At 39.1% G+C, this 12,979-nt stretch overlaps 1 protein-coding gene across 3 annotated transcripts; it reads right to left on the bottom strand.

Moving 5' to 3' along the window:
• Nucleotides 1-528: 528 nt before the first annotated feature.
• On the bottom strand, nucleotides 529-12,750 carry OTULIN (OTU deubiquitinase with linear linkage specificity). 3 transcript variants are annotated; one of them, XM_061346717.1, is made up of 8 exons: nucleotides 12,551-12,750; nucleotides 11,710-12,051; nucleotides 9,274-9,347; nucleotides 8,433-8,527; nucleotides 6,228-6,371; nucleotides 4,709-4,834; nucleotides 3,420-3,689; nucleotides 529-2,153 (listed from the first exon to the last, which is right to left on the bottom strand). In XM_061346717.1, exons 1-8 carry the CDS (start codon nucleotides 12,640-12,642, stop codon nucleotides 1,959-1,961), a joined length of 1,338 nt encoding a protein of 445 aa, XP_061202701.1. In that variant the 5' UTR covers nucleotides 12,643-12,750; the 3' UTR covers nucleotides 529-1,958. The 3 variants fall into 3 exon arrangements, with proteins under 3 accessions (XP_061202701.1, XP_061202702.1, XP_061202703.1); XM_061346718.1 differs by having other exon boundaries at nucleotides 11,710-12,047; nucleotides 12,551-12,685; XM_061346719.1 differs by lacking the exon at nucleotides 12,551-12,750 and adding an exon at nucleotides 11,051-11,245 and having other exon boundaries at nucleotides 11,710-11,815.
• Nucleotides 12,751-12,979: the final 229 nt, after the last annotated feature.

The following is a 12,979-nucleotide window of genomic DNA, read 5'->3' on the forward strand; positions in this document are numbered from 1 at the left end:
ACAACTGATATTAGATATTAGCAACACAAGAATTGAGCCCTGTACTCAATCCACAGTGCAAGAGCTCCCTCTCAAACCTAAAACAGGATATATACCCATATCTGCCATTCTGGCAAGATACAAGTTTCCACCTTGCTCTTCATCCTCCTTGACGAGTTTGTGACAAGGGAGTTGCCACAGCCACACAAAAGTAAATTTGGCCAAGATCTGGTCAAGCTTGGACTCGGCTGTCTGAAGGAAGTTACAGTTCTGAACCCAACACTCCTGTCTACGCTCTGCTACTATGCCTGCTGTGTCACCAGCTCAGCATACCACCCCACCCTCAGCCAACTGTTTCTACATATTACCACACAACTTTGTTGCTCTCCTCCCAGCCTTGCAAGAACCCATAAACAGCAATTTATTGTTTTGCACAGGTTACTATGTTTTGCAGCTTTTAAGAAATAACTGACTTGCACAACGATTTCAAAGTTAAAACTAAAAAATACAAAGCTAGAGAGAAAACAGCCATAAACTGAGAAACAAAACACTGCCACGTAAATTGGTTTACTTTTATTCCCTTGTAGCTCCCAGAAATTTTCAGTAACAGATCAAACTAACTGTTCTGCAAGGCAAAGACAATATGGTAAATATAACGCCAAACACACAACAGACCTCACAGTAAGGCGAGTCTAAAACACACTTTAGAACATAATGAATACACATTTCCATTGTGTAACTATCTTTCAGAACAAAAGTTAAATTAATTTTAAGTAAAACAAAATGGGAGAATTTGAAGGTTTACATGCCAGGAAGTTTGCATGTCATTTCCTCCAAAATACATAAATGATATGTAGTTTTTATCATCTTATCCCTTTTAAATAAGGCCTTCTAAGAGCAGCCTTTCATATAAATCAACTTCCACTCTCTTATTGCAGGAATCACCTGCAGAGTGATTAAGCTAAAAATCACTTTAAGCTAAAAGGTGACAGGTTTTTGCTGTGTTTTTTAGGTATGTTGGCACTCCCAGAATCTGATATATTCACTATTCAATTCAGAAGATAACAATTCTAAGCAGAAACAGAACCTCCCATATACTCCTCCCAAGAGTGGAGAAAGTGCACCAGAAGTTGACTTCCTTCTGCTACACTCTCCAGATAAACAAGGATTCTAATTCCCCCACAGCAGCTACCAGTGAGGACTAACATTACATGAACAGTAATATGAAGAGACATAGAAGTTAGCAGGCACTTGCTTATCTCCTACCAGCTATTGTACCTGAAGAGGGAATTCTGTGTAGTGTTTGAATCTGTGACCTGCTAACAAGCAACTTTTATACTCCCTTATCATCACCTCTGTTTGCTATGATCCTCTCAATGGGTTGAAAGGGAAGAGCTCTGAATTTTCAGTGTACCAGACAACTGGCTCCTAAGTAAGAGATACCCATGGCAGGAAAAACCCCAAAGCATTAGGAAACTTTCAGTAACATCTCTCTTATAGCATAAACTATGGCAGGCATTAAATTCCAACTGCAAAAGAATTACATTGCTTCCCATGACCCAAGATCTGTACAGATTGCTTCTAAGCAGCATTACAATCAGGACACTGCCAGCTTTCTTTTCCAGAAATTTCAATTCATCATTATCTCATTAGTCCGGGAGCAGGCAGTCAGCTTATGCCTGACCATAGAGCCTCACCTAGCTTTTTAAATCAAGGTAATCTATGGCGTTTGCATTCCTATTCAGAGCAAGCCCTTCAAAAAAAGGGTTGCAGAATATCCTATTTTTATGGGCAACAAAAGCCATACCTGCAAAATTTTTACTCTAAGCTAGTATCTATTAGATATTTTCTTTTAGATGTCAACTTTCAAAACACAGATTTAAAGTTGTTGTGGATTTAATAATGTAGATTTCACCATCATCCCGTTTCAAAATGGAACTGGAAAACTCAGCAAGCAGCATCTGCCAGAAATCACGTGTTTATAGCATAGTCTCTTGGCACATTCTGACCGGAATATTATAATGTCTATCATCTTCAGTTATGAGAGTCACCACAGGCCAGTCCTTCTCTGGGTCATTGGGATAAAGTGTGATGAATTCATCAGTACTATATTTATACAGCCGATACACTTGGATGGTATACTGCAGAGCATAAGCAAGGAGAAACATTTCCACCTACATTGGAAAAAAGCAGAAATACGATGTGTAAAATTGCACATATCCTTTAGAAGATTTTTCTCATAGAAATAGTAAACTAATACCCATCAGATCTATCCATCCAACATCCATCAGGAAAAAAAAAAATGAAGAGTGTAGCTCTAGTTCAGTATCTTGATCATATACCTGTAAGACACCATACCTTTAATACGAAGCTCTTCAGACCCAATGGCGTAGTAGGATATTAGTCCTAAAGAAAAGCTGCTTCACACAGAGAATCCCACTTCCCTACTGCCCCAAAGAGGCGGAAAGACATTCTCTCACATCACTATTCATCCTGTTAATTCACTAAACCAAACAAGAACAAGTTTCAGGCAATGATCCTTTCCCTCTTATAGGCTACTCTGAATTCTCCAGCCAAATAAAGAGCAGATGGAAAGTCCTTATAAAGCCTGTTGATATTAGAAGGAATTCAGAAAAAGAAGCTGGAAAACAGTCTATCTTGTTTACTATAGTGGCAACTGTATCCCATTACAAATACTTTAAAAAGAGTAGTGCTGAAATAAATCTAGTCAGCACAAACACACAGACAACATTACTTATTGATTAAACGTGGCAGCAAAAAAGTCAACCAAGAATTGGTTACTTATTTAACAGTAACAGTAGCCTGTGTCATCTATACTACAGTCATCAGACTTTTAAGCCAGTAAACAGAAACAAAACATAGTACTTCCACATTTCTAGTGTCTGCAATTAAGTAGTGGATTTAACTTCAGTACCACACTTGAAACATCCTCAATAGGATCTTTTTAAAACAGATGTTTCTAAAATCTTTCTGGCTATTCAGCTCATTAACCACAACATTTTGGTTTGGGGCTTTTTTTGTAACATGCATACCATTTCTGCAATCTATAAGGCAGTAACTGCGATTAATTTATCAGAATTCACCAAGTTCATGTACTACACACCATCTTCTCTTCATAATTTGAGTATTAGCTTTTATCATAATATTTTTTAAAAAGCTAATGATTGAGACTATGTTACTATTAATAGAATAGCGTACGTCCAAAGGATGCTACCTAAGTGTCAGTTGCGAGACAAAAATCAGTGTTTAAAAGGAAGGCCTTTACATACTGTGGCATGTACTATGTTTTTCCAATAAAAGACCACACAGTACAATATTAAGTTTTGCCAGACCAATGAAAGTTTAGTGATTTATTAATCTACTTGAAACTAAAATCTCCAAAGCAGGAAAATAATAGTGTAAGAGCAATTTTTCCTTACTTGTTCGAGGCCTCCACTGTGACCGATATGATTCAAGTGATTATGCATTAACTGACAAGGGTTGCTAGATGTATCCCGTGCAAACAGTAACCATGAGAAGACAGGAACTCTCCTTCCATTTTTATCATCATTGTATAATTCAATGGCAGTGTTGAGCATCAAAAATTTCAGTGCTTCATAAAGACTGTATTCCTCCTCTTCATTTTTAAACAATTTATCACAAGCTTCTTGTTTCTCAATAGGACCCTTGATTTCACTGATATTCTTCCACTATACAAAAATAATACACAACATCTATCAACAGCAATCACTGTGCAAGAACTGCAAAAAGCTGCTTGTGAATTGTCAGATGTTCAGAGCAGGCACTCTGAATTTAACTCATAAAAGACTTTGTGCGTTTTTAAATACCACCAAGAATACTGCCACAGTTGTAGTCCTATCATGGTCAAGTTGAGATAAAGATTAATTCAAGCAAAGCCAGCCTAAGCAAAACAAAAGAAGAGGATGCTGGAAATTGTTGCAAGGCAGAAAAACCAACACTGTCATGGGACAATAACCACTAAGTTAATAACCTTTTTTACTTCCTGTATCATAAATTCTACATCCATCATATTCTTTACATTCCATTTACTCAGAACGCAGTATTTCATAGCAGCCCTCAAACTGCCTTTAAACATTCTTAAAAGCCTTTCACAAAAGAGAATATGCATACATATTAAGATAGGAACAACTGAAGAGTTTTTACATAGGTTCAAGTTTGAAGGGTTTGAAAGAGGTGGCTAGGTAATACAGCATGAACACTGAAAGGGCACAATCATTTTCCATTACCCGAGAACAAAAACCACATGAACATAGAACAAAACCTACTCCTTTGAAACTACTTCAACATTATGCTGTTGGTTTTGTTCACAGTCTGTTCAAGGCAGCAACAGCATTACCCATAGTATACATTGTTCCTTCAAATAAATACAAGAAACTGAGGCAAAAAAATGGTACTCTATTACATTTATGCCTTCATTGAAACCTGTTTAACTAAAAGCTTTATGCACAGCTGCTTACAGATTAATTCCAGCAGCAGCCTAATGCAAGCAGTGAAAGACCAGAAAACTCACACAGATCTATATATTCTTTCCTTAAGGAAATGATAAAGTATCTTTTTTTTTTTTTGCAGTATACATGAAGTGACTTTCACTACTGAAAGCTCTATTATGCTAAATTCACGACATTCAAAAAACTTAGTAATTTTTCCTATTTACAAGTGACCAATAATAAACAAAAAAATTCCCAACCTTTTTCCTTAGAAGTATTAAATAGTCTTTAATTTCATCGCTTATTTCTCCCATCCTCCTGCTCAGTTTCTGCTTTAGCTGCCATTGCTTGATCCAGTCATACTTGCTCATCAGATTTTCAGGAAGCTGGAAGTCGAGAGAAGGCAGCATAAGTCTAGAGTCTTGAAAGTAAAAGCCACCAATTGCATACTTTTATTGATTCTATTTTTTTTACATTTTGCACCTTAAAAAGATCCCTAAACCATCTGTTCTTCTAAACACATGTCACAATAAGACGGCCATAATTTAAACACAGCTGGCTCTATATAACACTTTCTGGATAACAGCCAAATACTGGTCTATTGCTTTATTTTTAATTAAAACAAAACTCCAGCAGCAGATGACACTGACCATGTTTGAAAGTGTCCCTAAACCAGGAGAAGAGAAGGTTAAAGATGTGATGATATCCACCAGATAATCTAGAACTCTCAGTGGAGTGTAAACTGCTTTGCCCAGAACACACAAACTGTGTTTTCTTTTCAGGGAACATAATTAAAACACTATGGGACAGGTCTTATTGTAAAGAAGAATACAACCTGGGCATTAGTTGATTGACAGATCATACTTTAGCCTTTGAACTGCCTCCTTTACGCTCACATGCTACACCTGCTCAATTAAAAGTTTTTACACTTATCTTGAAGGACATCCTGGCAGCTACATGCCCAGTTTATCCTCATTTATTAACCCTGGACAGCTAGCCTACACAGAGTCTGCATCAGACATTCATCATTTACGCTTCCAGCAGCAGTCTGGACAACTGGAACCTTACTCCCCTGAAGGGGGCCACTTTTGTATAGGAAGCTTCTTATATGTTTCCATGTTCAGCAATATCATCAAATAGACTTTGTTGCCACAAGACAATTTCTGGAATATTCTTCTACTTTTAGGAAGACACCTCACTTTGCTTATCCATCAGTGCTCTGTAAGATCTGTTCCTCAAATCAGGTTGGAGCTGTTCTTCCACTTATTTTAAGTAACATTTAAGAAACAGGTAATACACAGATTCTGGAAAGCCTACAACATCCAATTTGTTAATCTACTTCCTAGAGAAACCATATATGGCACCCAAGTAAATTTGGCACCCAATATGGCCCACATGCAATAAATTTGAAAACTTGTTGTTTTTCCAAACATGGTTGGAATAAGTTGTCTGTACTTTTGTTACTGCCAGCTGTATTGTGGAAAATACCTTACCGCCATATTACATGCAGTAAGAAGAACAAGGCAGCAAGAGGAAGGCAAAGAAGTTACATTACAGTCAGCACTATAGTTACATTTATACGCTACAAACTGGACCTAGACTCAATTCCAAGTTGGAAAAATCACTGTAAACAAATAAAATTCAACATTACCACTTTGCAGTTTACAGGTTATTATGAAGTGAGCATATACAGCATAACAAAGAAACAAGATCACAAAATCACAGAACAGGTTAGAACCAACATTCCTTTACTGTCAGAGATCAGAGCTTGACACGTACCATAGCAAAATTCTCACTCTGCAGCCACCTTGGTAACTGGGTAGCTTGGCTTAGTGCCTGGAAAAGAGTTGCTCTGAAAGCACAGTAGTTATCACCTCGTACTCTCCTTATAGATGCAAACTTCTGAGCAACTGCTTCATATCCCTAGGGAAAAAAAAAAAAAAAAAAACCAAAATCCAAATAACATAAAAGCATTAATAAAACATTTAGAGTCTTGCACTGGTATCATAAAAGATACAGTAATATTAGTATCCAAATGCTAATGCTATTAGGGAAAAAAATAGTTTGACCCACTACCCATTTTGAAAATTCAAAAGTGAAGCAATCATCCCTCTGTACTCAGCACTAGCGAGGCTGCACCTCAAATACTGTGTCCAGTTCTGGGCACCTCACTACAAGAGAGACATTGAGGTGCTGGAGAGGGTCCAGAAAAAGACAGCAAAGGTGGTGAAGGATCTGGAGCACAAGTCCTGTGAGGAACAGCTGTGGGAACTGGGGCTCTTTTAGTCTGGAGAGGACAAGGCTCAGGAAAGACCTATCACTCTCTACAACTACCTGAAAGGAGGTTGTAGTGAGGTGGGGGTCTGTCTCTTCTCCCAACAACAAGTGCTAGGCCAAGTGGTAATGGCCTCAAGCTGTGCCATGGGAGTTTAGATTGGATATTAAGAAAAATTACTGCATAGTTTATCAGGCATTGGAACAGTCTGCCCAGGGAAGTGGTGGAATCACCATCCCTTGAAGTGCTCAAAAACAGTGTAGATGAGGCTCCCACTGATATGCTTTTGTGGTGGTCTTGGCAGTCCTGGGGTAATGGTTGGATTTGATGATCTTAAATGTTTTCTCCAACCTAGTAGATTCTGTAATCATAGAATAGTTAGGGTTGGAAAGGACCTTAAGATCATCAAGTTCCAACCCCCCTGCCATGGGCAGGGACACTTCACACTTAACCATGTCACCCAAGGCTCTGCCCAGCCTGGCCTTGAACAGCGCCAGGGATGGAGCATTCAGAGCTTCCCTGGGCAACCCATTCCAGTGCCTCATCACCCTCACAGGAAAGAACTTCCTCCTTATATCCAAACTTCCCCTGTTTAAGTTTGAACCCATTACCGCTTGTCCTTTCACTACAGTCCCTAATAAAGAGTCTCTCCCCAGCATCCTTATAGACCCCCTTCAGATACTGGAAGGCTGCTATGAGGTCTCCACGCAGCCTTCTCTTCTCCAGGCTGAACAGCCCCAACTTTCTCAGCCTATCTTCGTATGTGAGGTGCTCCAGTCCCCTGATCATCCTCGTGGCCCTCGTCTGGATTTGTTCCAACAGTTCCATGTCCTTTTTTATGTTGAGGACACCAGAACTGCACACAATACTCCCAAGTGGGGTCTCTACTTACTCAATATATGTCACATGTAGTTTGTTTCTGCCTCAGGGAAAATTTTTGTTTACTCTGAAATATCTTAACACATGACTCAGCACACTTGTCCCCTCCCTGCTTTTCCTATTACGTACACTTTCAGCAGAAGCATTAGTGCTGAAATGTAACTTGTGAAATTCAGCTATGCATTTGTATTTCTCTTACTAATTTCTTGAAGGTGACACAGGGATATTTCAATTTATGGAAAGTACTTTTAGGTTTACTTGCATACCATTAAACTTTAAAACTGTGTTAAAAAAACAAACCAAACCAAAGAAGCCAACCAACCCTATGCTTTATTTTTTTACCATTCTAGTTCAAGACTAATTTAAGAAAACTAGCACAAAGCCTACAAAAAAAGAAAGAATCCAAGAAAAAATGAAGAAAAACTGAGCCTATTCATTAAAGTTCCCCATATTAAAAATCATGAATCCACCAACTGCAGTTACTTGCCTTCTGACAAAAAGTTCGGTGATCTGCTCTGCCATTTCAACAGCCCACAAAATTATCATTTTATGGTAATAAACCAAATCTAGAATTTCAATTGAAACCAGTAATGAAAAAGAGTATTAGTCAAAACCCTATGCTATCAACAAGTGGCCTTATTAAAAAACACATTTTGAACCAATATGAACAAAACCATCTTCCAGTTGTCAGCCATTTGTAAGAACAGACACTGGAAAACATTGCTATTGCATTGCCTGTTTTAAAGGTTGCTCCTATAGGAAATCAGCTACTAAACACACAAACGAAAGCAAAAGGCCCCAGGAAAATTCAACAAAAAGCAAACTGATACCTTTCTCATCCTTTTTGCTACTGGTGTATTTCCTCTCCATTCTTGTCTGCAATACTCCATGATGTCCATTTCAGGTGCAACACTTAGTTTATATTCTGTCGAAATAGAGTAAGTAACATTAGGAAGAGAACTATGAAACAGAACAACTTAATTTCTAAATGCACTCTCACTTTAACATTGGTGCCACAGGAGACTGGTAGCACTAAGTAATTAATAGTAGCCGAGAGGGGGGAAAAAATAAAAAAGCTTGCTCTGAAAATGACAAGTGAAGAAAAATAATTTTGTTCCTATCTTCCTCTCTTAACAAAATATTAATTGGCAAATAGTAGAAATTAGTTAAGTACTCATCATTTTCTTAGCAATCAGAAAAATATTTGTCAAGGCAGAAAGGTAACAGATCTTTCTGAAGAAGCCAGAAACAACGGTAGAAAGAGGAAGTAACAGTTTTCTCTTGGAATCCCTTCAGCTTTCATTCCAAAACATACAGCACTAAGGTTTATCAAGGGATCCCACCAACAGATGCTGCTATAACGACTATAAATCAGTAATTTTCAAACACAACACTCTTAACGTAGGCTATATTACTGCTTTCCAAAAGATTTACATACTCTTGTAAAATAATTATGGGGAAAATATACTAAGAGCAACTAGTTTTACATAAAACCTTTCATGAAATAAACTGCACAATGTATTCAGTCATGATAAGTAACTTCTAGTGCACACAGAGACATCTGTACACAAAAGTCCTTGGGAACAGGGGTGTCAAATCATCACAAATTAGTGCTATAAATTAGCATACAGAATTGTAATACTGTATTTGAAACAAGAAGTTTGAACATACCTGAAGAGCTTGTCCCACAAAGTAATTCTCTCTCTCTCTCTATTTCTTTTGCATCACGATACATGTCCTCCTCACTGCAAAAGCATCAACACATGCTTCATGTAATAGCACAAATCTTAGCCACCTACCTTTCCCCCCATTTTCAACCACCAGCAAAATACTTCTTTCTCCATTTTTTTCAACTCGGTTTAGTTTCCATTTATTCACCTCCCTCATATATGACAACTACATTGGTAACAAATCACTGCCTGAATTTCTTGCTGAGTGTAATGAGGCGACAGAGTACTGAAGTCCCTTTGTATCTGTAAATCTTACAGATAAATTCACGAAAGACACAAGTCAAGATCCTATTTGCTGAGTATACAAATACTACAACCTACGTGCACAACTAAACACATTAATTACCAGAGCTTTGTAGCTATGCTCCACCGACGCTGAGCAACCTCCCTAGTAACAAGCACAATACATGACAGAATATCACAGTGAAAAGTAGCCAGTTATCTGCAGATGGTTTGAACATTACAAACTCACAGACATCAAAAATTCTCACAATCCAAACTGCAGCCTATAGGCTTACTGAAATCCAGACAAATATTTCCTCCTTGAATAAGATGTGCTTTTTTGCTGTCTTAAGAGTCAAATGTCTCCATCTAAGCCTATACACAGAGATTCTTAAGTCAAGTTATGACCATGAGAGAGGAAACGATGGCATAAAAGGATATCATTTCTATGCAAAGCCTAGCATTATCAAGAAAATGATCTCAAAGACAGGATGTGAACATTACTGTTGAGAATGGAGGTTCATGGAATGTTAAAAAACAAATAATAAACTGCAGATTCCTTTAAACATGATTCTGAGTGGCATGTCATACAATCACCTCTACCAAATAACTAAGACAGGATAAGCAGTTATGAGTGCAAGAAAGGCTTTAATGCAGCCAGCTGGTAATTAATTACTCCCATTAAACTTCAAAGACTACATCAGTAAATCATGGCTCTGTATTTCTTCTCATCCAAACCAGCTTACTTAAAAAAAAAAGATAACATTTCTAACCCATTTGCATACATTTCCCTTGAGAAGTATGAAGACAAATATAGATTAATATCAGGAAAATTTAATGTACTGTGCAGTCATATGAGACTAGTTTTTACTCAAGTTTCAAACCTTTACCTGTCAAACCAGGCTTCCTGGATGCTCAAGTAGCTGCTTGAAATCTGACTCATAACAATACTGCATAATATTTAATCAAATGAGAAACAACAGATGCAGTAGATATTAAGCACAGGACTTCATAAAAAGAGTACTACATGCTGAGAAGTAAAATCATAGCACTACTTATCCCAAGTCCTTATCCTTGTTACAGTGTGCCACTGGACAAACCCTAATTTGCATGTGTAATCTCATTTCTCAGCAGAGATTAAGGCTGATTAAAGTTTGTGAAGAATTTCAGGAATGATTAATAACTTTGAAAACACTGAAATAAACCCAAACTCCTCAGTATTTGACAGCAGCAATCTCTAGCCTAGTTTATCTATAAGCTAAGTATTTAAAATATAAAGCAACAAGGTCCTCTCCGACCATGAACAAACCTGCTTCTACAAGAGATCTCACAGGAGGTGGCAGGGCAGGGGGAAGCCTTACTTAAGGATACATCCTCAAATACATTAGGTTATAAGGCACAAAGAGAAAAAGTGCTCAACTCAATAAACTAATGAGGTTACTTGAGAAATAAGCTTGGTGTAGAGCAAGCAGTGGCATGCTCCTCCGCAGTATTACCTCATCTTCTTTCTGGGAGCTTACAAAAGAGAACCTGTAGATCCAGAACCTGACAGATCAACATCCAGCGTGACAAAGTACTGTAATTTAACTAAGTTTTGAAATCAAGGTACAATCCACCTGCCCAGACACTCTCATTTCAGAATTGAAAGTGCATCTTAATATTGTTCTAGCAAAGAATACAGTTAGGTAAAACTGTGGAAGCAAGAACGTGGAAACTTAAGCCTTTTCCTTTAATCTTTACATTAATATTTAACAATAGAGTGAAAATAAAGCAGACAGAAAAGAGTAATTAAAGGAAAACATACATGCACAAAATTAAAAAAATAAAAACCATTGCACCACCAAAAAAAACCACAAACACCTACCTAATAGTCTGAGATGACAGCAAGCACAACTAAGCTAGACAGAAGGAAAAGGTCTATGGGCAAAACACAGTTTTACATATTTGCCCTAAATACCCTTAACTGGCAAAAGAAAATTAATAAACTATAAAAATAAGGTGGCCTTCATAGTTCAAGATCTTATATTCAGACCTGTTTCACTAACCCTCTAACATACATGAAATTTTGCCAAGAAATTCACTTTCATGAACTGAAAGCACCCCTTCCTTTCTACAGAAAAGCTGCTGATATACATACATTAAAAATAACCCTCACCTGTCCTCAGATGACTCCACTGCTGAGCAATTACTAGACATAGGTAGATACAGTTCACAGTTTCTAAATGCATCATGATCTGTCACAAGGGATTTAATGATTTCTGTCTTCTCAGGTCTCTCAGTGTTTCTGTATACATAGCCCTTTCTCAACTCCGATGGAGATTGCTCTTCATGGTAAGCAGCTGCTTTTGTTGAATCAAGCTCATCAGAAGGAACAGGAACACTCACTTCCCTTTCACACTTCATCAGCTGTGTGGCAACACTCACTCTTTTCAGTGTTTGTTCTGCATCCACAGGAAGGCCGGTTGGTTCTGTCATCCACCCTTGAAAATTATCCTGGCTTTGAAGATTGAAGAAATATATGAAGAGTACCTCTGATAAAGAACAAGGGTACATGCTTTCAGAATATTATATATCCTGAGAACTCAGAGAATACTTAAATTATTCAAAACCGGGAACAAAAATCCAGACTAGTCTGGTAAAATAACACAGCACCCAGGCTATTTCCAAACTCATCTCTTTGGCAAGCCACTATATAAATATGGTCACCTCAGCACTGATACTCTTAATACCCACTATATACACCTTAAAACCCTAGAACATGGTACCGTTAAAAGCCTCCGACCTGCCACAAACCTCTCCTTCCCATTCCTCACTGTCCTTTCTTGCTAGAGCCCTGCTAGGTACCAAGCTGTCCCACAGAGAAAAGCTCGAAAGAGATTTGTAGTCCTTCCTCTTCACTCCCGGCCCCGCTCCCTCGAGAAGGACAAGCCAGACCTTGCACAGCAAACCACAAACCGCACCGCCACATCGAGCAGGGCAGCTGAAGCCTCGCTCACCTTTCCGCTACCCTCCGTCCGCCCCGACACCGGTCGCCGGGGCCGTGTGGGGCAGACAGCGCGCCACCACCCGCCCGCCGCTCGCCGCTCATGCCGGGGCTTGCTGAGGAAGAGGCCCCCGCTCAGGGAGCACCTCCCCGGTTGCAGCGGCTGCGGGCGCGCACGGCACGCTCATCGCCAACACAGCGCTGGAGGACGGAGCGGCGAGCCCGCTCGGAGCCGCGGCAGCTTCGCGCCTGCTTCCGCGTCGCCAGCCGCCGAGCACCCTCGGCATGTGCGTCATCACGCCGGAAATAACGTTTCTACATGCCCGCGCTTCCTTCCTCCCCTCTGCTCAGCAGCTGTTATGCCGAGGCGCGGCGGGGCTCAGCCTCTAGCGCATGCGCGTCAGTGGCAGGAGGAGCGAATGCTGCTCCCGTGTCTACGGCT

Source organism: Neopsephotus bourkii, unplaced genomic scaffold (genome assembly GCF_033783945.1).
Source record: "Neopsephotus bourkii isolate Nb327-2 ecotype Australia unplaced genomic scaffold, CSIRO-AGI_Nbou_v1 NB_272, whole genome shotgun sequence".
NCBI lineage: Eukaryota > Metazoa > Chordata > Aves > Psittaciformes > Psittacidae > Neopsephotus > Neopsephotus bourkii.